The sequence below is a fragment of the Lampris incognitus genome, chromosome 15, assembly GCF_029633865.1.
Source record: "Lampris incognitus isolate fLamInc1 chromosome 15, fLamInc1.hap2, whole genome shotgun sequence".
NCBI classification, from domain to species: Eukaryota; Metazoa; Chordata; class Actinopteri; order Lampriformes; family Lampridae; genus Lampris; species Lampris incognitus.
In genome coordinates, this window is record NC_079225.1 from 30,862,626 (window position 1) to 30,888,473 (window position 25,848).

Consider the following 25,848-nt stretch of genomic DNA (forward strand, 5'->3'; position numbering starts at 1 on the left):
AGGAGTAGCTGGAGTTGAAGAACTAATTTTGTTTCTGATCTCATCAACCCTATTGCAGAAAAAGTCTGGAAACTCATGGGCCGTGAATGGTGAGCAGCTAATAGACAGCGAGAAAAGAAAGCGAGAAATCTGGGATTATGTTTATTAATATTGATTAAGTGAGAGAGATATGCTGCTGCTTTCGCAGCAGCTAAAGCATGCTTGTATTTCAATAAACACTTATGCCAAGATAGGTAAAAAAATCTCCCAATTTTGATTTTCACCGTTTACTTTCCAGTCTCCTGCAGGCCCGCTTAAGAGCATGTGCCTTGTCGTTAAACCAGGGTGTAGGCCTCTTAAATCACCTAACTCTGGTAGAGAGAGGTGCAACTGAATCGAGGAGACTAGCGAGGGCCACATTTAACTCACAAGTGAAATTTTCAACAGAGTCAGTCTCTATTCTCTAAACTGGTTCAGGCCATCAACTAGTTAGTACGGTATTAATTTTCGATAAAATCTACACTATACAATATATTATATCAGTAAAACATGTGAACTGACACTTTTCTGCATTGTCTCCTTGTTTTCTGCCTTTGTTTGTACATACTGTGTGTCCCTGTGTTTGATGGAGTGGCAGTTGCAGGTCCTATTTGTTTTGCATATCAGAGTGCAAGTGAATAAGCAGATGGGCTTATGCTTTTTTTTATATCATAAATACTTTTCCATTTAAAGAGAGAAGGGCACGCAGGAAAATGTAAGTGGGCGTAGGAGTTAAGCTACGGTCTCCATATGTCCTTATACTCCAGTGTATTGTTTCCATATGCTCTGCACATTAGAGGACATTGAGGTCCTTCCTCAGAAGGTGAATAGAGCATATCACATTTCATTTAATACTGGAGTAGGACAGCTTTTGCCATTGATGCACTTTTGATTTGCATATATTGGATATTTCTGACGAAATTTATTTCAAAGACTGCCTTCTTGAGTAGGGGGAGGACAGGCTGCACCATATGTCCTCTACACACTCTGCATGCCTGTGCATGGAAGAGTGTGATGCTGTCAGTGAGAGGCTGATGCGTGCTGCCTGCTGCTCATTTCTGATGAATGTAGGTGTATCAGGCCCTTGTCATGAGTACTCCCATTTACTGGGGTCATGCAGCACAGAGACACACACACACACACACAAAAAAGCCATACCCTGTTGTAGCACTCAACCACCTGGGGACCTTGTCACAGTGTGATTTCTTTCATATGGCAAGCCTCCATGACATGCAATCTTTACTCACCATGGTTCCATAGTGACAACCGAGTCTGTAGAAGCCTGCACACCGCATTAGTGCGGTGACAGTAAACTGTACAGTAAATTACAGCCAAAGTCCCTGATGACTGCGGTTCACTGCACGTTACTAATTACATTTGGATTAGGTGTTGAGGTAAACATTGTCCCAAAAAGCTACATTTCAGACTTATTTCTCTAACTTGTGTACATTAAAGAAGCAGAAAGCCCACAATACCTTGCCCACCTTCATTTAGTAAAGAAAAGTAGCCATGAATACATTTCCTACTGCATAGCAGATGTGACTCACAGCCAATTACCACATTCCACTCAGTGTGGCTCCTTTGGAAACATTATCAGCATCTCCCACATAGGTGCCATACATAGTAGATTGATAGATTGTCTGGGGACACACACACACACACCTACCTAGGGGTACATTTTGCAACTTAAAACAGAGAGGAGAGGTGATCCATAGTCACTCTGGGAATAGTCAGGTGAAACCTAGTGGGATGTGCAGATGTTTTTAGCTGAACACATAGTGGAAAGATGGAGAAGATGGGTGGATAAAAGGGTGAAGCCATTACCAGTTTGATTTTCACTAGACTTTTTTTTTTTGGCAATTCACAGTGTGTCGAGGAGAATGAAGATACCTGTAAAGAGAAAATGACCTGAAATTAGAAAAGGTTTAGCTCTCTAAATATTTAATGGTTTGGTTGTTTTTTTTTTGTTACTTTTCACTCCATTAAGCACCTCACCTCAAAAAAAAAAGTTTCAGATTCATAAAATGAAATACAATATGTATGCAATATTTGTCATTTGGGAACACTTTGCATTTAATGGCTGGCATTAAGCCAGCCTTTTTGTGGGGTCTAGCAGATTGTATTTGGTTATCAACAGTCAATGATTAATACTAATTTCCATGTCAGTGCGTCTGTGGGAGGAAGAGTGAGGATCAAAAACGTAGGTGGAGATAGAAAGAGAAAAAGAGTATAAAAGAGGTGGAGGAGGTAGTCACTTAGCTGGTGCTGGAAATTGGAAATATTTTCCTTTTTTTCTTTTTTGTTCCAAGATAGAGCAAAGTTGGCTAAAAGAGGACAATCGTATTTTACAATTTCATTTATACGTTAGTGCCACATTAGACACCATCATGCAAGCTACTATTATTGCTTCCTTTCACTCATTTTCTTACACACACACACACACACACACACACACTGGCACACAATCATTACACAGCAGCATTTTGTTATTTCTATCATAAACCATGATCAGTTTATGAGGGCAATTTTTTGGGGGACTTGTGTTGCACTCTTGCAGCTAATTCCCTGAACTATGAGCTATAGTTAGGCTCAACGTTTGGATGAATCACTGCTAATTTATTAATGACATGAGAAGGCGAGACCGCAGATGGTAAATCGCTGGATTACAGTGGTACTGGGCACACGCTTGATGAAGTGCATCCATGTCTATTTCATTGAGTGTATGCACACACGTGCACTGGCTCATGTTTGTGCCGGTGCACGTGTGTGTCATTTTGCATGTACTGTATGTGTGTGTCTGTATATCTGTCCATGATTTTGTGTTTCAGCATTTTTTTTTTTTGCCCGTGTGTGTGTGTTTGCCAGGGGTGGGTTGGTTATGTAGTAGCAGCCTTTATAGAGGTTTGCAGAGGCCAGATGCCATCCCTTCTATTTATTTTTTTTTTACTGTCTTTTCAAAAATGTTCGGTGAGTGAGGAGAGGTTAGAGCAGATGTGTGTCTACAGTCTTGCAGAGTTTTGCACATGCCAGATGCTATATCTTTCCCCTTCTATTTTCTTCCTTTTCAGCGCACTTAGGCAAAGGCAAAGAAGTTACTGTAAAGTAGCAATATGTGTGCGCGTGTGTATTTGCTTTGGCACTGGCTTGCTGTGAGATTGGTGTTATGCTGTGACGTTACTGCTGATGAGCCCAGAGAAAGTTGATTCAGTCCAGAGCCATGTTTCCAAAACCACACACACATACACATGCGCACACACAGAGTAAACGTAGCTTAGTCGGTCCACCACGCTGTGACCTGCATAGTGGTAATGCTCGAAATTATTCTCTAAATCCCAAAACTAGCTGAGTATTTATTAAAGGCTGTTCCACATGGAATTCCAGTGTCTGTTGTACCATTAAGGGCACCACCTGGCTGAAACTGCCCCGTATACAGCTTTGATTTAGCCCCCGGGGTCAGAAGAGTCAGTTTGCAGACCTGTTTTTCATAAGGATTGTACAGGTGCAACACGGGCTAGATTTAATAGGCCACTTTGGGTTGAAACGCAAGAAAATATTTCTCTCTCTTGGGGCATCCGGGTAGCATAGTGGCCTGTTCTGTTGCCTACCAACACACGGATCACCGGTTCGAATCCCCATGTTACCTCTGGCTTGGTCAGGCATCCCTACAGACACAATTGGCCATGTCTGCGGATGGGAAGCCGGATGTGGGTGTGTGTCCTGGTTGCTGCACTAGTGCCCCCTCTGGTTAGTCATGGCGCCTGTTCAGTGGGGAGGGGGAACTGGGGGAATAGCATGATCCTCCCACATGCTACATCCCGCTGGTGAAACTCCTCACTGTCAGGTGAAAAGAAGCGGCTGGCGACTCCACATGTATCGGAGGAGACATGTGGTAGTCTGCAGCCCTCCCCGGATCAGCAGAGGGGGTGGAGCAGGGACCGGGCCGGCTCGGAAGAGTGGGGTAATTGGCCGGGTACAGTTGGGGAGAAAAAGCGGGGGGAAAAAACTAAGTCTGTTTTCAATCTACCCTGATGATCATGTGAATCTTCTGTCGAGACTAAAACATGTGGGGCTTCGTTGGGGTGTATAAAGTGATGACGGAAAAAAATCGAATGTAACATGACTCAGTAACTACCGCGCTTGATCCCTCTCTGTGGGGGCGCCTTATTTTTGGGAGTAGCGGCTTCTCGTGAGCTGGTTGTTTTTTACCCCCGAGAATGGCTCAGTATGCTAAGTAGCTCGGTCTGACTTTACTTTCTGGCTCTGTTTGAGCTGCGGCACTGGGAGCGACAGCCAGTGTTTATGTGGGCATTCAGCTGTTTGTTTGATAAACTGTTGGGTAAACTGGGTATGTGTGTGTGTGGGGGGGGCAGGCAGACAATTCTGCCTGCAGATCGGCGTTTACCTCAGGGTGTATACACATAGACACACACACACACACACGGAGGAAATGTCATCAGCAAATTTCTCAGCCCTGCGACCACCGCTCTACCCTCACATCCTCGCCTCCTGTCCTCTCTTGTTCACTTCAGTTCAATTCACTTCAGTTCACTTATCCTATCTTTCCTCGTCTCATCTCGTCTTCCTCCCCTCTCATCCTCGTTTCCTCTTCCCGCTCCTCTCTCCCTTCCTCTATTCTCATCTTCTCTCTTCCTTCTGCTGTCCCTGCCCTCCTGTTTCTCCCCCTCGCCTCTCCTCCTCGTCCCTCTTCTTCCTCTTTCTGTAGCAAGTGCTCTCAGGACGCTGGTAGAAAACAAATGGGACACATGCCATAGTCTGGGTCTCAGGTGGGAGAGGAGAGATGCTTGGGCCGAGAGTCAGCTTGTGATTTGTTTTCTCTCTGAATAAGGTTTTTTCCCCCCCGGTTTCTTGTTTGTGCTCTCCAGATGCAGCTCAGCCACAACTCTGTTCCAAGACAAGGGGTCAACGGGGTCAATCCCCACCCAGTTCAGTCGCTTTGTCCGAGCTTACTCAGAGCTCATATTGTTGACACTGATGAGACTCTCAAGGGGATACAAACCTGCACAAACACCCTTGCAAAAATACACATGTACAAACTCATGCGTATATGTGCAAATGCACATAACGTATGTGTGTGTATGCATGTGTGTGTATGTTCATGTGTGTATGTACACTTTCACTTACTATGAAACTAGTAACAGGCAGCCATGGAGAGCTATAGACACAGTTTCTATGGCAACAGTCTGTGCTGTCTTTCCCTTTCAACACACATGAATGTGTGTGGACACAAGAACCAACACACATACACACAGACACACACAAGGAGTTTGACAGATGCTAGTTGACAGTCTTCCACATGGTCTGGCTGTGAAGACCTCACTATGACATTGACTGGTCCTGTGGTGCATTGCCAAAGCCCGAACAAGTTCCCTTGTTTTCTTGCTCGGTCTTGTTTACGCCAATGTTCACCATCACACTCCATCCCTGCTTTTTCTAACACTCATTAAAAAGTAATTTACTTGTTCGACAAAAAAAAAAAAAAAGCAAGCCAAAAAATAAATAAATAAGTGAAAACGATATAATGAGGTTAGGGGTTCATGTTTTTGCATTTTAGTTGTGAAAGGAATGGGAGCGTCTGTGTTTTGTTGTCTGTGTTGTCTGGTTCTGTGTGATTGTCCTCACTCATCTAACACCCATTTGAGCGTCCTAGGCAATCTGTCCCAGGGTAGATTAAATCTACGTGTCTGAAAACTGCTCTCGTGCCATTGACCTTTTTTATGAGACTTATTTTTTCCTTTGCTCACATTTTGCTCCTCTTATTGAAAAGGCTGTACAGTTTGTTTTTTGTTTTTGTTTTGTTTTGTTTTTTGTACTCATTTATTCATTTAATTAGCAGAAATTTTGCTGCCTCAACCACGTTTTGTGCTGGTAAAATGCAGTGTCATATGCTGTAAATTAAATGTTAAATGGATTAAAATCCCTTAATAACAAAATATTCTTTTTAGATTTCAAAATAAGATGGGTTGAGTAACCAAACCACATGCTAGTTCTTTGTGTTGCTGGTTTGATCCCCCCCCCCCCAATTTTGCCTGAACATGACAAAGTGAGGACTGATTGCAACCGTTTCAGCAGTGAGAGCAGAGGAACTGTCAGCCTACGTAGCCATTAAATCTCACCTCCTCTCACAACAATACACCCATCTTTTTTATCCACCTATTGAGAATTCTCAGCTTACTTAGTGGTGTCTGGGTAGTGTAGCGGTCCATTCCGTTGCCTACCAACATGGGGATTGCTGATTCGAATCCCTGTGTTACCTCCGAATTGGTCGGGCTTCCCTACAGACACAATTGGCCGTGTCTGCGGGTGGGAAGCCAGATGTGGGTATGTGTCGTGGTCGCTGCACAAGCGCTTCCTCTGGTCGGTCGGGGCGCCTGTTCAGCGGGGAGGGGGAACTGGGGGAATAGCGTGATCCTCCCACCCGCTATGTCCCCCTGGTGAAACTCCTCACTGGCAGGTGAAAAGAAGCGGCTGGCGACCACATGTATCAGAGGAGGCATGTGGTAGTCTGCAGCCCTCCGCAGATCGGCAGAGCAACGACCGGGACAGATCAGAACAGTGGGGTAATTGGCTGGGCACAACTGGGGAGAAAAGGGGGGGAAAAAAAACAGACGTGTGGATATTTTTACTTAATGTTTGCTCTTTTTCTTCAGCATGTGTCAGAGCTGTTGGCAGTGGTGCGTCTCCCCTTCATCCATCCTTCTTACCTGCTGAATGTGGTGGACAACGAGGAGCTGATTAAGTCTTCAGAGGCGTGCCGGGACCTGGTCAACGAGGCCAAGCGCTACCACATGCTGCCCCACGCGAGGCAGGAGATGCAGACGCCGAGGACCCGGCCACGACTCTCAGCAGGTACATGCATGCGCACCACAGCTACACACACTTGTCAGTGGTAAATGGACTGCATTTATATAGTGCTTTTTCTAGAATACTGACCACTCAAAGCACTTTACAGTGTATGCCTCACATTCACCCATTCATACACACACATTCATACACTGATGGCAGAGGCTGCCATGCAAGGTGCCAACCTGCTCATCAGGAGCAGTTAGGGGTTCAGTGTCTTGCTCAAGGAGACTTCAACACGCTCACTGGAGGAGGTGGGGATTGAACCAGCGACCTATCAATTACTAGATGGCCCACTCTTACCTCCTGAGCCATGCCGCTCCAAAAGACAACAATGTCAAAAATAAATGAATGAATAAATAATCAGTTTTAATGGCAAAATTCAAGGCAGAACACAACACATCCTCACTCCACGGCTACATATATTGATGCTGTTGCCAAAGCATTGTACACATGCACGCAAATTAATGGCTAGTATGCATCTTGCTTTAGCCTGGATGGCTTGGGTTGGCCAACAAACATGCCAATACCATGAGCTGCCACTGACAAATGCAATTGACCCAGAAGATGTACCACTGGATCCATGCAACCATTCACATTTACATTCCTCCTATTTCACCACAAGACACTGTCAGGTCTCAACAAGGAGACCGCTTGACCCACCGCCCCTGCGTATTGATTTTCAGCCAACTGTTGGAAAGCAAATGTTTATGACAGCATTTTACAATGATATCCACGTACTTGTGTGAACACTTGAATAGCAACATAGGGATCTATTTTGTATCTGTGCAAACAGGTCATGGGTTTTTCACTTACTTCCAACATTTAGAAAAAACATTTTACGCGTCTGGGTGGCGTGATGGTCTATTCCGTTGCCTACCAACATGGGGATTGTGGCTGGAATCCCCATGTTGCCTTGGGCTTGTTTGGGCCTCTCTACAGACACAATTGGCTGTGTCTGCTGGTGGGAAGCCGGATGTGGGTATGTGTCCTGGTCGCTGCAGTAGCGCCTCCTCTGGTCAGTCAGGGCGCCTGTTCTGGGGGGAGAGGGAACTGGGGGGAATAGCGTGATCCTCCCACATGCTATGTCCCCCTGGTGAAACTCCTCACTGTCAGGTGAAAAGAAGCAGCTGGCGACTCCACATGTATCGGAGGAGGCATGTGGTAGTCTGCAGCCCTCTGCGGATCAGCAGAGGGGGTGGAGCAGTGACGGAGGCGGCTCAGAGGAGTGGGGTAATTGGCCAGATACAATTGAGGAGAAAAAAAGGGGGTGGATCAGAAAAATAAATTTTTTTGGCGTAGTTGAGCCCAGCCTATTTGCGGTTACTATGAGAGTTGAGAGTGGCCAACAATAACACCTTTCCAGGATTTTTGGGCGGCTGAACCCTGGGCTCCTTTACTGTGGGCCCACCAAATAAACATCTCCCACCAGCTCTTAAAGACCAGCTGGGCACAGTCAGCCCTTTCCTTTCATTCCAACAAACCAACCCGACGACCACTTTCCGCCTGCCGCTGATGCTTTCCAGCCCTTGAAGACCATTGTATTTGTTTACAGCATTAACATTATATATTCATGGAATTTCAGTTGGCGCCTTTAAATTGCTTTTGGACGTTATATCTTACCCTCGGGTCCACCAGGACCCTACTCTTTCCCTTAGTTAAAGGCTGTCTAATTACGATGTCGGCAATGTATTATGAGCTTAGCACAGACACGTGGTACCATCCAGCGTAACTTATTTTCTGCTTGGTAGAATGAGGATAATTGCCTAACACATGGCACTTTACAGTGTAGTTAGTTTACTAGCCAAATGCTGTGGTCCACTCAGTGTGTACGTGCCAGTAAACAAATGTCAGGGGAATCGTATTAGTTTATTAATTTTACATGTTTAATTGCAGGCTTTAAACAGCGTCATTTGCCTCGTGAGAAAAGACATTTGCGGCATTATGTGTGCTTGACATCATCCCATTACTCATCCACAATCCAATGGTCTTTCTTGGTTTTCGGCAGTTTTCTGGAAGCACTTTCTTGTCGCCGCACACACTTCATAATGCTCAATGAGTGCATATCTTACTGTGCTTGTTGCCGGCCCCATTACACAACATGGAGCGTGTATTGATTCATTGCAGCTTGTGGCCCTAAACAGGGTTTTAGAAATCATAGATGCCGGTGGGATGAATGCATTTATGACGCATCGTGGCCCAGATGGCTGAGCAAGAGGCAGATTTATGTAACTTTTCCCCATTCAGGTTTGCAACTCCTGACGTCCATATGTTAAGATGAACCGTCAATGCCAAACGCCTTGTGTGTATTTTACAACGTGTTATGCATTATGAAGTATGAAAGATTGTGTGTGTGTGTGTGTGTGTGTGTGTGTGTGTTTGTCTATTGGTTTTTTATGCACGTCTTTGTGAGCTTGTGGCGATTGTCTATATACTGGTGGATGAATGTGTATAGTTGCCTGTGTATGCATATATTTATTCCTGTGTGTGTGTGTGTGTGCTCATGTGATATATTTTAAGCCATCTGCTACTGTACCCACCTGGGGTGGGCAGTGCACAGTGGGATGCATGGTCACTAGGATTGCAAGGCAGGCGTGGGGGCCGGCACAGGGACACACTGTGGTGCCCTGGAGAAAAGGTAGCGGCTGAGGGGTGGAGGAACACGGGTGGGTGCATGACGGAGGAAAGTGTGGGATTTTCCTCAGTGTAGCAATCTGGTTTACTCTTTGGGGGGGGGGGGCAAAGAGTGATGCTGAAGAGAAGAGGGTATGGACGAAGGCATAAGAGAAGAAGAGCTGGAGGAGAGGAAGGGATGCGGTTAAAAAAAAGGAGGGGGGGTCTACAGTGGGATGAGCAATGAACTTTGAAGGAAAGACCGTTTTGCCCACAGTTAATGCATGAAGCCTTGACATGTGTCTTTTGTAGGCTGTGTGTGTGTGTGTGTGTGTGTGTGTGTGTGTGTGTGTGTGTGTGTGTGTGTGTGTTTGAGAGCCTATAAACAGATGGGGCACCACCTGAGCTCAGAAGATAAGTCAGCCAAGCAGAAAAAGAAAGAAAAACCGCCATCCGTGAAACATTTCTTGCTGAACACACTCAATCTGTGGGCTTGTGAGCTGTGTATGCATGCATGCATGCGTATGTGGCTATAATTTAGTTTTCGCACGAGTGTTTTTGTGTGTATGTGTACGTTTATGCACATGTGGTGATTTTCTAGCAGTGAGTTTGAATCAAACTTAGTTTTCCAGTATATAGATTTTGTTTACTCTTGCAGATGAGACTAGTAAATCAACATCCAGCCAGGCCTTGCTTGAACTATTTTGCAGCTAACAGATGCACATTCACATGGCAGAGTTCTGTGCACCACTTCTTTGCCAGGGCAGAACTGACCCAGTTGCAAAGCTGCTACTCTGTTAACAGAAAATGCAAAAAAAAATTAAAAAGTAAAGGATAAAAAAAAGTTTAAACATTTATTTATCTATTTTATAGTTTATGTTGCTTTATTTGCAATTTCACTTTTAAGCCGTTTAATAGGTTCATTATCATGATCAGCAAGTCTCTTATTGAGCGTGGACTGCTTTATAAGTATGTACGTGTTTGAAAGAGATTCAGATGTCCTCATTAGCTGTCGCTCACTTGACTAGAGGCGCTGCGAAAGATATAATTTCCAAAGTAGCTAATAAGTGTGGGAGTAAATAATAAGCAATCACAATGCCAGCTGCTAAAAGTAAAACTATTTCTGGTGGAAAGAAAAAACGATAACTTGCTCTCACCTTGGAAATGAGACGAAATAGGAAGGCTAAGGGAATAGTCACACATTGACAATAAAGATGTCATAAGGAACCATGTTTGAAACCATGCTAATTTCCCAGTTATGCTGACATTGGTCCTAGTGTTGCTGAAATATTATCAGGTGAGGTGTTTAGAAATGTGATATTATGTGTGCTTTGAACACACCTTCCAGTTCTTCTGTTTTCCCTTGTGTTTACCTGAGATTGACCACTTCCTGGGCGGCACAGTGGCAGTGGTTAGCACGGTTGGCTCACAGCAAGAAAGTCCTGCGTTCGAACCCTGGGGTTGTGCAGCCTCGGTGGTCATCCCAGGTCATCCTCTGTGTAGAGTTTGCATGTTCTTCCCTGTGTCTGTATGGGTTTCCTCCCACAGTCCAAAGACATGTAGGTCAGGTGAATCGGCCATGCTAAATTGTCCCTAGGTGTGAATGTGTCGGCCCTGTGATGGACTGGTGGCCTATCCAGGGTGTCTCCCCGCCTGCTGCCCATTGACTGCTGGGATAGGCTCCAGCATCCTGCGACCCCAATTGGGATAAGCGGCTTGGATAATGGATGGATGGATGAACACTTCCTCTACCACATTATAGGTTGTACGTGTCTGAAGTGGATGCTTTGTCTATTGCTTTTGAGGGATACAGACTCAGCATATTATGGATTATGCAGGGGGCCAAAAAGATACTCAGCATAGAAATTTGCATGCCTATGATATCAAAATACTGACTCCGGTCCAAGACCTACCAAAACACAAGTGCCAAGAGTAGCCGAGTATGTTGCTATGAAGTGTAGCCTCTGTGCATATGTGTTCAAGTGCTTAGCGTGTTTGGGTGTGTCTACAAATATGAGGAGTGGGTGCATTGATCTTTACCAATGCTTTATCAATCCAGCAGTTGGGCTGTCACATGTGATTTGTGCAGGACACGGGCAGTATGTCTGCCATTCACAACATCCTCTATCCTCACTGTTGGGCCTGATGAGGATCTTTGGATTTTTCTCCCCAGTTGTATTTGGCCAATTACCCCACTCCTCCGAGCCGTCCCCGTCACTGCTCTGCCCCCTCTGCCGATCCAGGGAGGGCTGCAGACTACTGCATGCCTCCTCCGATACATGTGGAGTCGCCAGCCACTTCTTTTCACCTGACAGTAAGGACTTTCACCAGGGGGACGTAGCGTGTGGGAGGATCACGTTGTTCCCCCCCAGTTCCCCCTCCCACCCGGAAAGGGCACCCCGACTGACCAGAGGAGACGCTAGTGGCGCTAGATCAGGACACATACCCACATCCAGCTTCCCACCTACAGACACGGTCAATTGTCTCTGTAGGGACGGACGCCCGACCAAGCCGGAGGTAACACAGGGATTTGAACTGGCGATCCCCATGTTGTTAGGCAGCAGAATAGACCGCCACGCCACCTGGACGCCCCTGATGAGGACGATGGGTAGAGTGAAGTGTTTGGCACATGATGAGTCCTCCATGCATTATGTAGAGTATGTGAATCCATTACCTGCTAATTGTTTAATTAGAGTGTGGATGTGCATCTGATCATTTGCTGTAAGATTGTGGATCAAGGGGATTAAACAGCTGGGGGCACTGGGAGTTTGCTCATAAATGTTTTTCTATTATTTCTATTTATGTGTGGCTGTTTAGCAAAAGCAGCCATGAGAATGACTTCAATTTCACGTTCTGAGAAGACGAGATGTTGATTGCGCCTGTGTGAGAGAGAGCCATTAAGGAGAACCGTTAAGTTCTCTGTACTAGGCATATTTAAATACAAAGCCACACACATAGCATCCACAGTCTTTTGCCTTCTCTACTTAAGAAATTATAATGATATCCTTTATTTATAGAGCACTTATCAGAAGTAGAGAGGCGTTCAGAGAGGTGCTCCTTTCAGCTGAGGTGAGAGAAGTTGCCAGGGCAAACTGTTAACTTAGCCCAGCCAAGTGGAATAGCACTCAGACAAATGAACTATAATGAGTGGGAGATGCAGATGGCTAGCTGTGTTCACACTCCCTCGTTCGCTCTCTCCGAGGTCTGTCTCTCTTGCTCTCACACTGAGACACACACACGCACACGCACATGGAGCCCCCCCCCACTCTGTGTGTCTGTCTCTCTCTCTCTCTCTCTCTCTCTCTCTCTCTCTCTCTCTCTCTCTCTCTCTCTCTCTCTCTCTCTCCCTCCCTCTCCCTTTCATGGGCCTCTTGCACTTCTTCCCTGTCTATGATCTTATGTGTATGTTCTTGGAGCCCAAAATGTAAATGAGTTTAGAATTTATGGTTCGCAAACAAATGCACATATAGGCACGGATGAATACACAACACACGCACACACACATACACACACACACACATCAAAGTAAAAGAGGCAAATAGAAAATATGTTACAGGGTGAAGTGGCTTCACTGCACTGCAGCATCTCTGAACGGTCGTTTGATCTGTGTTATGATTTATTATCTTTGAATCGGTATTCCACAATATAGATTATTCATTTCAAAACTCCCTGGAACGAAATTTTTCAAAGCCAGGGGTTGAGACCCAGTCAAGTGTTGTTAAAGGATTTGAATTGCCCCCCAAATTATTCTAGAAATGTCTGTATCAAAAAGTTATTGACTGTTTTACATGCCTACAAAGCGAGATGAATTAATTCACTGTAAGCTCGGGAGTTTAGTGGGCCAAAAACGTTTGAATGGACGGCTGAATTTCCTTAACACTCCCACACACTGTGCCATTCTGGCCATCTTTTACATTCATTCTATGTCACACTGTACGATGGGAGAAAAAAAATTAAATCTGACAGTATGACAGTTAGCACAGGGATCGTCGGTTCAAATCCCCATGTTACCTCCGGCTTGGCTGGGCGTCCCTACAGACACAATTGGCCATGTCTATAGGTGGCAACCCGGATGCGGGTATGTGTCCTGGTCGCTGCACTAGCGCCTCCTCTGGTTGGTCGGGGCGCCTGTTCAGGGGGGAGGGGCAACTGAGGAGAATAGCATGATCCTCCCACATGCTATGTCCCCCTGGTGAAACTCCTCACTGTCAGGTGAAAAGAAGCAGCTGGCGACTCCACATGTATCGGAGGAGGCATGTGGTAGTCTGCAGCCCTCCCTGGATTGGCAGAGATGGTGGAGCAGCGACCGAGACGGCTTGGAAGAGTGAGGTAATTGGCTGGATACAATTGGGGAGACAAAGGGGAGGAAAATAACCCCCCCCCCCAAAAAAAACAGTGTGAGGGTTGAAGTGAGGCTACTGTCACATTGTTTTCTTACAGAAAAAAACGTGGAGTTGTATTAGAGATGTGAATTTTTGCTTTTAGAAGCCCAAAAAATACACAACTTGGGTTGGCAATAATCCAAAGTGACCTTCAGGTCCTGTAGTATCTCTAGCCATTTTTAATGGAAAAGTGTACTTTAGACGAAGCATTTAATACATAAATTTCACACGCATGCACACACACACACATGCGCGCACACACACAAAATTACCAAAAATACCTTTAAATTCTGTTAATCGTAGTTACTAGGCTCTCTTCATTTTGTACAATGCTCCTAGTGGTTGCTCACTAGGATGGTGTTGTAGTCGTGGTCTTTACCGTCATATCCGGTGCCATGTCACAAAAACACGGCCAGCATCTTCGGACTCTGCTAGGATGTGGTTTGAGTCGACAACTCCGTGGATCGGCACTCCATCGTTCCTGCCACACAATTTGTCCACGACTTGAAATATTTGTCTGAGACGGTGCTAAGCTGGCTAAAATGGCCCAGCGTCTAGGGGCCTAGATAGGATTGATAGATAAAGATGGGTTAGATGAGCTTAAGCAAGAGCTTAGCCGGTATCTCTAGTTAGAAGACAAGGAATGTCGGCTGTTTTTTTTTTATGTCCTACAGGCGTGATGTATCCATCTATTCATTCACACCTTTGTTAGCTAGCAGCTCATGGAGAGCCGGAGTAAGCGGAGATGTGAGCAATATTCACACCTCATGAGGGGTGCACAAAAGACCATCGGCTTTCTTTACTCTCAGTTCTGCCACCTACTGCCTCCAGCCTGGCTCGATTCACACCCTACCTTTTCGATTGCCTGGCCATTGCCTTAACATTTACTTGTCAAAGCTGACAATGGCTCTTTCTTCATGCAATAATTGAATTCATTTGTCATGTGAATTTCTGGCTCCCCAGCTTCCACAGCCGACCATTAGGCGAGGAGATAGTAGCAACAGAGGAGTTGTCACTGGTTTGCAAGACAATTATAAGATTAGTATTTTGTCTAGACTTTTGTTGATTATTGTTCTGCTGTGGGTAATTATTCAGGCTGGTTTGTCTTTTAGAACAATTGTAGCGTGATATTACTTGGTTTAATGCCACAAAACTGCAATAGCACGACTCCAGAGAGTGTGCCGGAAATGTCTAATCGCTGTGTGACGAGAGCCCTTCAGGTGATACTCCAATTTTTATTTTTTATTTTTTATTTTTTTCCTGGGGCCCGAAATGGTATTTTACAAGAGAAAGAAAAATAAAGCAAGCAAGAAAGCTAAACATTACTATGCATAGAGGAAGTGAGGTCTGATATTTTTTTGGTATTTTGTCGGCTTATCGGTGAAGCCTAAAGTAAACACATCTATTTCAGCCTTAAAAATGTAACTTGGGGTGCAGTAAATCCACATTAGATAACCTCGGATATGAAATTCTGCCATGTCTACAGTGTGAAATTAAGGCTGTATTCACTTGACCTTTATACTGGTGGCCGCTGTTGAACAGAGCTATTTCCTACACAGCAGCAATGGAGCAAAGACACTGGGATAATTATATGGCACATTGCCAGGAAACTTGCTTGTTGTCTTCCTAAAGCTGAAGTGCTCGATGTTATACGCAAACACGCTTGGCGTGTACACACAAACACAGGGACACAAACTGACACCATCACTCTGTCCAAAACCAACACTTCAAAAGCGTGTAACAACAGTAAACATCACTCACGCTGAGGCCGACTAGCCTCACTGCATGTATAGACTGCACAGAATTGGATGTGGAGTGAGAGTGTATGTATACTTGTGCGTGCATGTGTTTGTGTTGTATTTTCATTTTTTTCCTCTTATCTTGTAGTTTTGTCCCCTCGCAGCAGGGCAGACAGAGATGCACACACTAGCATAACCTACTTAATCCACTAAATTTAATTAGGATGAGCAATATTCAAATATTACAGAGGTTCAACATGATTTGAGCATGGTCAAACATACAATCAGCACTGCGTCTACCACCCAGCGCTGCATCATCTCAAGAGATTTTTTTTTTTGCCAAACACACACAACCCCATGCACAGACATTCACAAATACACATATACTTATAAACGTGCACACAGATACACATTGTCTCCCCCTTATATTAGCTGAAGCCCTTGGCGCCGTGATCCTCACCATGGCAAATTGGCACCCTGGGGGGAAATCACAGGATTAAGAATAAAGAAAGGGAGAGAGAGAGAGAGAGAGGATGGATAGAAAAGAGTTAGTAAGATAAGAAATGGTTGTAGACCAGTAGAGAGTTGAAAAACAGCTCTAAGTCTTCAGAGACAAACTAGCAGCGTCGCTATAGCTGCAATATTCACTGAAATGTCAGCAGAGCTAAGGTTAGAGAGGAGCCGGAGCCCATGTGGTTGACGTTGCCAACAGCACGCAGTCTGGGGACTTTGGTGCTGGAAAGGCGATTGTTTGACTGTAACAGCAGCTAAAAATACCTGTTTTTGTCCCAGTGGCACAACTGGATGCGCATTTGAGCAAGGCATGTAACCTTAAGGGTGCATTCCAATAGAATCAGGCAATGCCTCAAAAACGCAAGTCAAGTCAGTTTTATCTGTATGACCCAATATCGCAAATTACAAATTTGCCTCAGGAGGCTTCACAGAAATACAACATCCTGTCCTTAGGTCCTTGTATCGGATAAGGAACAACTCCTAAAAAAAAAAAACTTTTAACGGGGAGAAAAAATAGGAAGAAGTCTCAGGGAGAGCAACAGAGGAAGGATCTCTCTCCCAAGATGGACAGAGGTGCAATTGATGTTGTGTGTAAAGAATAAAACACAATTTACAGGATACAACATTGAAAGAAGATAACAGAATTATAATGGAAATATAAGATATATGTAAAATATGATGAGGGGGACGCCAAGCAGCATGCAGATGCCACCTGAACAGCCTATGACCTGAGCCATGCGACCACCATCACCATGTAGATCTGGCAGGACAACAGAATACAAATGCGCACGGGAGACTCGCATCACACCATTCACATATACACAGGACAGCAGACAAGAAAAGGCATTAGCAACGCATCAGAGCGAGAGAAGGGTACAACTTTGAAACAGGATAACAAAATTATATGGATTTATTAGATATATAAAGAGTGTGATGAGGAGGATGCCAAGCAGTGTCCAAGTGGCGGCTACTGTCACCATGGAAACCTGGCAGGAGCACAGACTACTTACGCACACAGGGGAGACTCACATCACACCATTCACGTATGCAGGAGAAGACAGGCAGAGACATTATTCAGAGAGAAAGATGTGAGAGAGATAAGAACAGATTGCAATAATCTATACTCTATAATCTCGTCAGCAGGACAGGTGCTTGGTAAATTCATTGAGACAGAAACCGACCCGCTATGCAGTACAAGTCATGAAGTACTCAATTTAAAGGCAACTAATTGTAGGTTAAGATGAGATGATGAGTTTTAATTTTGGATTTAAAGAACTCAAAAGACCCCGATTGTCTGATGGCAGCAGGCCGGTTATTCCATAAGAACCAGTCCTGATAGGAAAAGGCCCTGCTGCCTGCTAACTTTTTTTTGTGGGGGGATTTTTCTCCCCATTTGTATCTGGCCAATCACCATACTCTTCTGAGTTGTCCCGGTCACTGCTCCACCCACTCTGCTGATCCCAGGAGGGCTGCAGACTACGACACATCTCCTCCGATACACGTGGATTCCTCAGCCACTTCTTTTTTCACCTGACAGTACGGTGTTTCGCCAGGGGGACGTAATGCGTGGGAGGATCACACTATTCCCCCCAGTTCCCCCTCCCCCCTGAACAGTGTTTTTGTATGCCCTGACCGATCAGAGGAGGCACTAGTGCAGCCACCAGGACACACACCCACATCTGGCTTCCCACCCACAAACACGGCCAATTGTGTCTGTAGGATGCCCGACCAAGCCGGAGGTAACGCGTGGATTCAATCCAGCGACTCCTGTGTTGGTAGGCAACAGACTAGACCACTACATCACCCAGGCACCTTGCTAACTTCTTTTTAACTTTGGGTATACACAGGAACCCCTTTATTTTGAGAGTGGAGAGATCAAGATGGAATATATGGTTTAAGGAGATCGACAGGTATGATGGGGCAAGCCAATTTACGATTTTATAGGGCAGCAAAAGCACCTTGAAGTCTGATCTAACATGGATATGAAGCCAATAAAAGGAGGCAAGAATTGGTGTAATATGGTCAAATTTTCTAGTTTTCATTAGGATTCTAGCTGCAGCATGTTGAACCATCTGAAAACTTTTAGTACTAGCACGTGGCAGACCTGGAAACATACAATTACAGTAATCAATTCTGGATGAAAAAAATGCACGTATTAGAGTCTCTGCATCAGCCATGGAAAGACCGGATTTTAGCTAGGTTACATAAGTGAAAACAGGCACTCTTGGTAATTCCTTTAATGTGTTTATCAAAGGAAAGGCTGAGATCAAATGTAGCACCAAGATTTTTGGCTGCCATATTTTGTGAAATCACAGAGTTGTTGAGCGTTACTGTTACTTGATCAAATTGGTGTCTATGTCTGGCACAGTCAGTGACCAGCATCTCATTTTTATCTGAATTTCTAAGCAGGAAATGTATGCCCGTTTTCCACTACATGGTACCGGCTCAACCTGACTTGACTTATTCGTTTTCCATTACTGGAAAGTACCAACATTTTGGTAACTGTTACCACTTTTCTGGCACTTTGTCGAGGTTCCAAAAAAACTGGAGTGGGTACCAAAATCAGTGCAGACCAACTACACTGAGGGGATACTGTTACGGTAATAGAAATGATACTGTCTGAGTTGAGTCGAGCCGGTACCATGTAGTGGAAAAGGGGCATTAAAGACATCCAATTTTTCACAGCAGCCAAGAAGGCCTCTAAATTAGTAATTTGAGTACAATCATCAGCGCTTCTAGGCACATACAGCTGAGTATCATCTGCATAGCAATGGAAAATTATTCAATCACAGCATATAATTTGGTCAAGAGGCAAAATATAAAGAGAGAATAGTATAGGGCCAAGAACTGAGCCCTGAGGTATGCCATATTTAACATCAGAGAATTTCGATGGAATATTATTATAGCAGACACAATGTGTTCTTCCAGATAAGTAGGACTTAAGCCAAGAGAGAGCTAGGCCAGAGACATCAAAATTACAATTTATTCTATCTCATAGTATAGAGTGATCAATGGTGATCAAAAGCTGCACTGAGGTCCAGTAGTATAAACACAGAGATGGAATCAAAGTCCATAGCACGTAGAAGATCATTTACCACTCTGGTTAGAACAGTTTCAGTGGAGTGATAGGCCCTAAAAGCTGACTGAAAAGGTTCATATAGATATTTTTATTCTACATGGTTCTCAAGTACATAAGAGTGGAAGATTAGAGAATGGTCGATAGTTATTAAGAGACCCTGGATTGAGGTGTAGTCTCTTTAAGTAGAGGTTTGACCACAGCTCTCTTTAAACTGCTGGGAACAATGCCAGTAGTAAGTGATAAATTAACCATGTCTAGCATTGTAGGTCCCAGAAAAGGCCAGAGGTATTTATACAAGTTTTGCTGGAAAGGGGTTAAGTAGGCAAGTAGTTGGTTTAGAAGTTGATACGAGTTTAGTCAAAATATCAAGAGAGATAAACTCATGGGCCGTGGATGATGAACAGCGAATAGATAGCTTTTTAGTAAATTTAGCTACAGCGTCAAAGACAAATATAGGATTATGTTTATTAATATTGATTAAGCAGGGCGCTCCGGTGGCTCACCTGGTAGAGCATGTACCACATAAGGCTGAGTCCTTACCGCAGCAGCCTGGGTTCGAATCCTGCCTGCGCCCTTTGCTACATGTCATCCCCTGCCTTTTCTGTCTCTCTCTCTCTCTCTCTCTGCTCCATTCATCCATCTTCCCAACCACTTATCCTGCTCTCAGGATATATATATATATATATATATATATATATATATATATATATATATATATATACACACGGCACGGTGGCGCAGTGGTTAGTGCGGTCGCCTCACAGTAAGAAGGTCCTGTGTTCGAGCCCCGGGGTAGTCCAACCTTGGGGGTTGTCCCGGGTCGCCTTGTGTGGAGTTTGCATGTTCTCCCCGTGTCTGCATGGGTTTCCTCCGGGGGCTCCAGTTTCCTCCCACAGTCCAAAGACGTGTAGGTCAGGTGAATTGGCCATACTAAATTGTCCCTAGGTATGAATATGTGTGAGCCAATGAGCCAATGAGAGGAGAAAACATTTGAACTATTACAACCAATGGGATAGGTAGTTACGATGCACAGCAACCAATGGTGGGGTAGAAAACATTACAACCAATGGGGTGAGGGGTTGGGGCTTGTTTTGAAAAGGCATTTAAAGGACATTTAAAGTGTTTCAACAGTGCCCTGGTCCTTTAAATGCTTTTTCAAAACAGGCCCCAACCCCTCACGCCATTGGCCTTAGTAAAAAGGCCTTAGTAAAAAGGTAGGTTTTCAGTAGTCTTTTAAAATTGTGGCTGGTGTGGGGGATGGAAAGCAAGCCCATGTCTGCAGACGGCAGATTCCGGGATGGAGTATAGGGGTTGAAGAGGTCTCATAGGTACTGGGGGGTAAGGGCGTGCAGGGATATATGAGTGAAGAGGAGGATTTTATAGGAAATGCGGGATGAGAGAACTTAAGAGAATAAACAGCGGTTGTCGATCACACGATCTCACAAAGCTGAATCTCCGAAAGCTGGAAGTTCTTTCGTTCATTTTGAAAGAAGGTAGTGTGTTTACGATGCGACAGTGCTTGCTGCAGGGGTTCCCCAAGAAAAGGCAGCAGCATCCAGGAAGAAAGTTGAGCAAGATTTTTTTTCTATTTTTTCCCTCCAATTTTCCCCCCTTTTCTCCCCAACTGTATCTGGCCTTTTCTTATTGTATATAGGGTTAGTTTTTGTCAATAAATCTATTTATTTTTATACCTGGTTCCACCTCCCACCTTTCCTATTCCCCTGGGACACTTTTATTTTCTTTGTTACTTCCCCTCATCCCCCGGACCTTAAACGGGGAACGTAACATTTTGTGAATACAGTCTACAACCTCTCCTGTAGAGATGCTCAGTGGCCCAACAGCAGCGGCAGTCTTGGATCCTGCTAACTGGCTCCCAAGTGTAAATGTGTTGTCGTGTGTGTGTGTGTGTGTGTGTGTATGTGTGTGTGTGTGTGTAGTGGGGGGGGGGTTGCGTGCCTGTGTATGTGCAATTCCACCCCAACCTCAATCCCCCACAACCCTGTAGTAAAGCTTACCTGGTTAAATTAGGAGGTCAAGAAAGGTCAACACAGCCAGAGGGAAGGGGTGAAAGAATGGGCTGATAGAGGCAGTGAGGGGTCAAGATGGAGCTCAGTGAAGACACCCAAAGAAAGTAGAAGTTCCTGTGGTTTGAGTGAAAGACAGGAAGGCTAAGGGAAAGAAAAGTCTCCTGTGGTTCAAGAGAGAGCAGAAGAAAGAGGGAGATGTAGGGCCGGGGCAAAGGAAGAACAGAAATAAGGAAAGAATTATCTTCTCAGCATGGTGGAGTGAGGAAGAGGAGACATAATATGTGATAAGAGGAGGAAGGCCTCCTGTACCCAAGATGAAGAGGAAGAATCCACCTCCTCCATATACCCCTCTGTCTTCATCTTTCCTTCAACCCCTCTTCTACCATGAGACTGACTCTGTGTGTGTGTGTGTTTGTGTGTGTGTTTTTGTATGTACACACGTGTTCACTTGCATGTGTTTGTTCCATAACATGAATTTATTTTTATTTTATTAAACAAGGACCATGCACAACCCCCCCCCATTAATCTCCAAATGAGAAGAGATGATTTATGCCAGATTTAGCTATTAGCTATTTTCCATCTGCGGTCCCTGGGCAGGTACACACAGAGCAATCACCAGACACTAAAAACATTAATTTACATGCAAAACCATTACATATTCTCTATCACACTAACAATTAGACAAATCTGCAAGCACACATCAACATATAAATGCCAGCAAATTCATCCAGTACAACTCTAAAATTAAAATTCATTACAATTAAAAATCAGAATCCCGGTCAAATTAATGTTGACATGACTGGTTGCTCGATATCCATTTTTTGCACCATGGGAAAAAGAATGAAAGTCTGTGCAAGTTTTAAGCTCAGCTGGAAGCATATTCCCGTGTTTAATGGCTGTAAATGAAATAGCAGATTGTCCAAAGGCAGTCTGCCGCAGAGGGATGTTTAAATCGGAGTTTAGAGCAGATCGAGAGGTTCTGTTCATTTGCTCAGAGCAGAGCTGAAAGAAGCTCTTCAATGGTGGAGGGGCAGCATTGTGAATGATCTTAAATACCAAACGAACTTCTGAAAACAGGATGAGATTTTCAAAACTCAAGAGACTGTACTTGGACAATGTGTTAAAATGATGGTAATGTCATGATTTCCTATTTGAAACATTCCGGTTTGGGGTGTCTGGGTGGTGTAGCGGTCTATTCCATTGCCTAACATCGTAGTGATCGCCAGTTTGAATCCCCGTGTTACCTCCAGCTTGTTTGGGCATCCCTACAGACACAATTGGCCATGTCTGCGGGTGGGAAGCCGGATGTGGGTATGTGTTCTGGCTGCACTAGTCAGGACACATACCCACTAGCGCCTCCTCTGGTCAGTCGGGGTGCCTGTTCTGGGTGAGAATAGCATGATCCTCCCATGCGCTACATCCCCCTGGCGAAACTCCTCACTGTCAGGTGAAAAGAAGCGGCTGGCGACTCCGCATGTATCGGAGGAGGTATGTGGTAGTCTGCAGCCTTCCCCGGATCGGCAGAGGGGGTGGAGCAGCGACCAGGACGACTCAGAAGAGTAGGGTGCAATTGGGAGAAAAGGGGGGGGGGGGGTCCAAAAAAAAAAATCCAGTTTGTTCTGGCTCTAGGCAGAGCATACGTGGGATGCAGGTGGCACAAGTTATTTGGAGGAAGTTGATTCAGGTAGAAGCAACTGCCATAGTTTATCAGGTGCTGTTTGTTTATGCGTGCCCATACCTTGCTCCTCCGGTGGCCCTCAACTCAAAATTGGGATTCATCTCTTACACAAACCTCTTTCCTGGGAGCACAAACATTTTCATCAGCCAAAGTGTCATACAGTTTTCAACCTCCTATGACTAGAGCCCTCTTCATACCCCACACAAACACACCCCACTAAAATGTGCCACTGCTTTACTTAACTGCTTCATTCCACGGGAAATCCTAATGCCATATTTATAGCTCTCTTTTAAGAAGTTATTTTAGAGGCTCAGGTTTTATGGAGTGCCTAACTGACTGATCCTGGAGGGTAAATTTATATCTGTACTGTAGTATATGTATTGGATTGTGACCTTTTGCTTTAGGGACAGCCTCACCAACTAGACCACCTTAAGATGATAGATGAAAGTAGGGCTGGGCAATAATTCAATATTATTATTTATCCTCCTCCAGTGGTGTTGTACGGGATGGAACTCAGATAATTTCATATTGTGATGCATGTTTTTTGTTGTCTAAATTGATGATGAAAATCTATTACCTGAAATGTCTCACAAGATTAGGTCTGATGAGGTTTGAGGGAGTATTATTTGAAAACTATTTTTGGTTTGATGCCCTGCTTTACCAAACAGTCCAATGCGATGCACTTGAGTTGGATTCTTAAACTTGGTATTTTTGCATATATCAGCAGCTATCATGACATATATCGCTATTGTGTAATATTCCCTTTGATTAATATGATAGTGATGATTTTCATATCACTCAGCACTAGATGAAGGAGTGTGCACTACAGTGGTGGTTTTCATTGCGTATGCTCAAAGTTTTAGTGGCACTGGATGTCAATGAGAATGATGGTTCTGTCCTGTGTCTTGTCATTATCTCTAGCTATTTATCTTATCTTACTTTTTTCCTTCTTTTTTTGCATTTGTGGATTTATCTTTTGCTGTTGCAAGTAGTCATTGCAAAAAGTATGATGTTTCTGGAAAAAAACAGATGAAAGTAAAAATGGTATTAATAAAAGAAGTGTTTTCTACCAACAGTGCTATAGCAGGAAAAGAAAACAGGAGCTGTCAGCAGTTCGGTTATCCCTTCATACCAACCTCTGCTTGTCTCCATCCCTCCACCCTTGCATCCCTTCATCCAGCGCCCATCAAGCTCACAACTGACTGACAGCCATCCCTGCGAGGCTCTTTTGTCAGAGCTGTCATGCGCGTGCACACACACACACACACACACACACACACACACACACACACACACACACACACTTGCTCAGAAACACACATGCACAGACATGCACACACACAAACCCACATCTGATCCAAAGCCATGACTCCCCGTTGGCTGTGCTCCTCCTCCTGTGCTCCGCTGTTCTGACAGCCCGGTGTTGGGTAATGCTAGGTTGTGAGTGGGCTCAGGGCTGCTAAGGTCAGAACCATGGAGCAGCCTGACGTCCAGATGTGGAAGTTTCCTGACACGCCCAGTCATGTGGAAAGAACGAAGGAAGAACTGTGTGGGCTACGTTGGAGCTGTGATGAAGACAGGCGTGTGTGTACATACACTGATGAGCCAAACCACTCACAGGTGAACCAAATATCGTTGATCATATCCAGAAAAAAAGGACACATGTCAAGGTAATAGTAGATTAGATGATGGGTGGTGGCGAGTATTGGGCCAGATGTCCTACTTGCCAAAAGGAATGCGAAGCAGTGCGGTGGCCTCTCGCTTCCTGGTGTAATGATCGCCACGGGTCCATCAGGACCTTAGCATATGGCCGCTCCTACGCAAATGTGTCCGCAGCAGCACCTTCTCATGATACCTCCTGTTTTCACAAAGTCTGCTGCGTGGGCAACCGGGCTCCTGGCAGTATAACCGAGTGGGTCGATTGGACTCGTTCATCTTGGTTGGCAGCCAATCTAGGAGAAAGACAACTCTGATTTCAAACCCAGGTAGATAAAGCTCGTTAGCCTCGTCAGGAAGTTCATCTAGGAGAAGGAAAACTGATTTAAAACCTTCGCTGCCTTGCGGGCATACTCGTGTACAGGAAAGGCTTCAGGAAGAAACCCTGAGGAAAAATCTGCATCCGTCTCCCATTGTCAGTCGTCTTGCTAGTCTTGCCACTGGTAGTAGGGGGTCTCGGATGAGGGAGTGGTGTTGATAATGCGCAACTCTTGCTCACTTTGATCATCGCGCAAGTCATCTGTCGATGACTAGATGGTCCTCGTCGCTGCAACGGATGAATAACAAGGTTAGATGCTAAGGGATCAGTTCCTGTAGTCTACGTGTTGGAGGCAGTAGAAATGGGCAGTAATAAAGACCTTAGCAACTTTAACAAGGGGCAAATTGTTATTGCCAGACGACTGGGTCAGAGCATCTCTAATACAGCAAGGGTAATGAGGTGCTCCCAGTCAGCAATGGACAGTACCTACTAACAGTGGTCCAAGGAGGGACAAACCACAAATCGGCGACAGGGTGTTGGGCACCCAAGGCTCATCGATGGGCAAGGGCAGCAAAGGCTATCCCATTTGGTCTGAACCGACAGGTCTGTTGTGGCACAAGTCACAGAAAATTTTAGTGATGTTTACAGAAGAAATGTGTCACAAGACACAGTGCATCTCACCCTGCTGCGTATCAGGCTGCATAGCCACGGACCAGTCAGAGTGCCCATGCTGACCCCTGTCCACTGTCGAAAACGCCTACAGTGGGCACGCAAGCATCGGAACTGGACCTTGGCCGCTCTGGTGGCCAAGCGGAATAAACCGCCGTTCTTGCAACCCGCTCGTCATGTGGCTGGGAGGTTCGTATCCCAGACTCGCCGTAACCGGTCACGGCCAGAGCGTCCACGGGGTAAGGCATTCATTAGGCCACCCTTACCCGAGGGATAGTGGGTGTAGATCGGTGT

The 25,848-nt window shown here is 45.0% G+C and overlaps 1 protein-coding gene across 1 annotated transcript in view; it reads left to right on the plus strand.

Moving 5' to 3' along the window:
* LOC130124841 (kelch-like protein 29) overlaps positions 1-25,848 on the plus strand; it is a 220,706-nt gene that overhangs the window by 130,538 nt on the left and 64,320 nt on the right. Inside the window, exons 10-11 of the mRNA XM_056294189.1 lie at positions 6,687-6,885; positions 12,510-12,561. Coding sequence (XP_056150164.1) covers positions 6,687-6,885; positions 12,510-12,561 — 251 coding nt within the window. The remainder of the gene's footprint in view (positions 1-6,686; positions 6,886-12,509; positions 12,562-25,848) is intronic.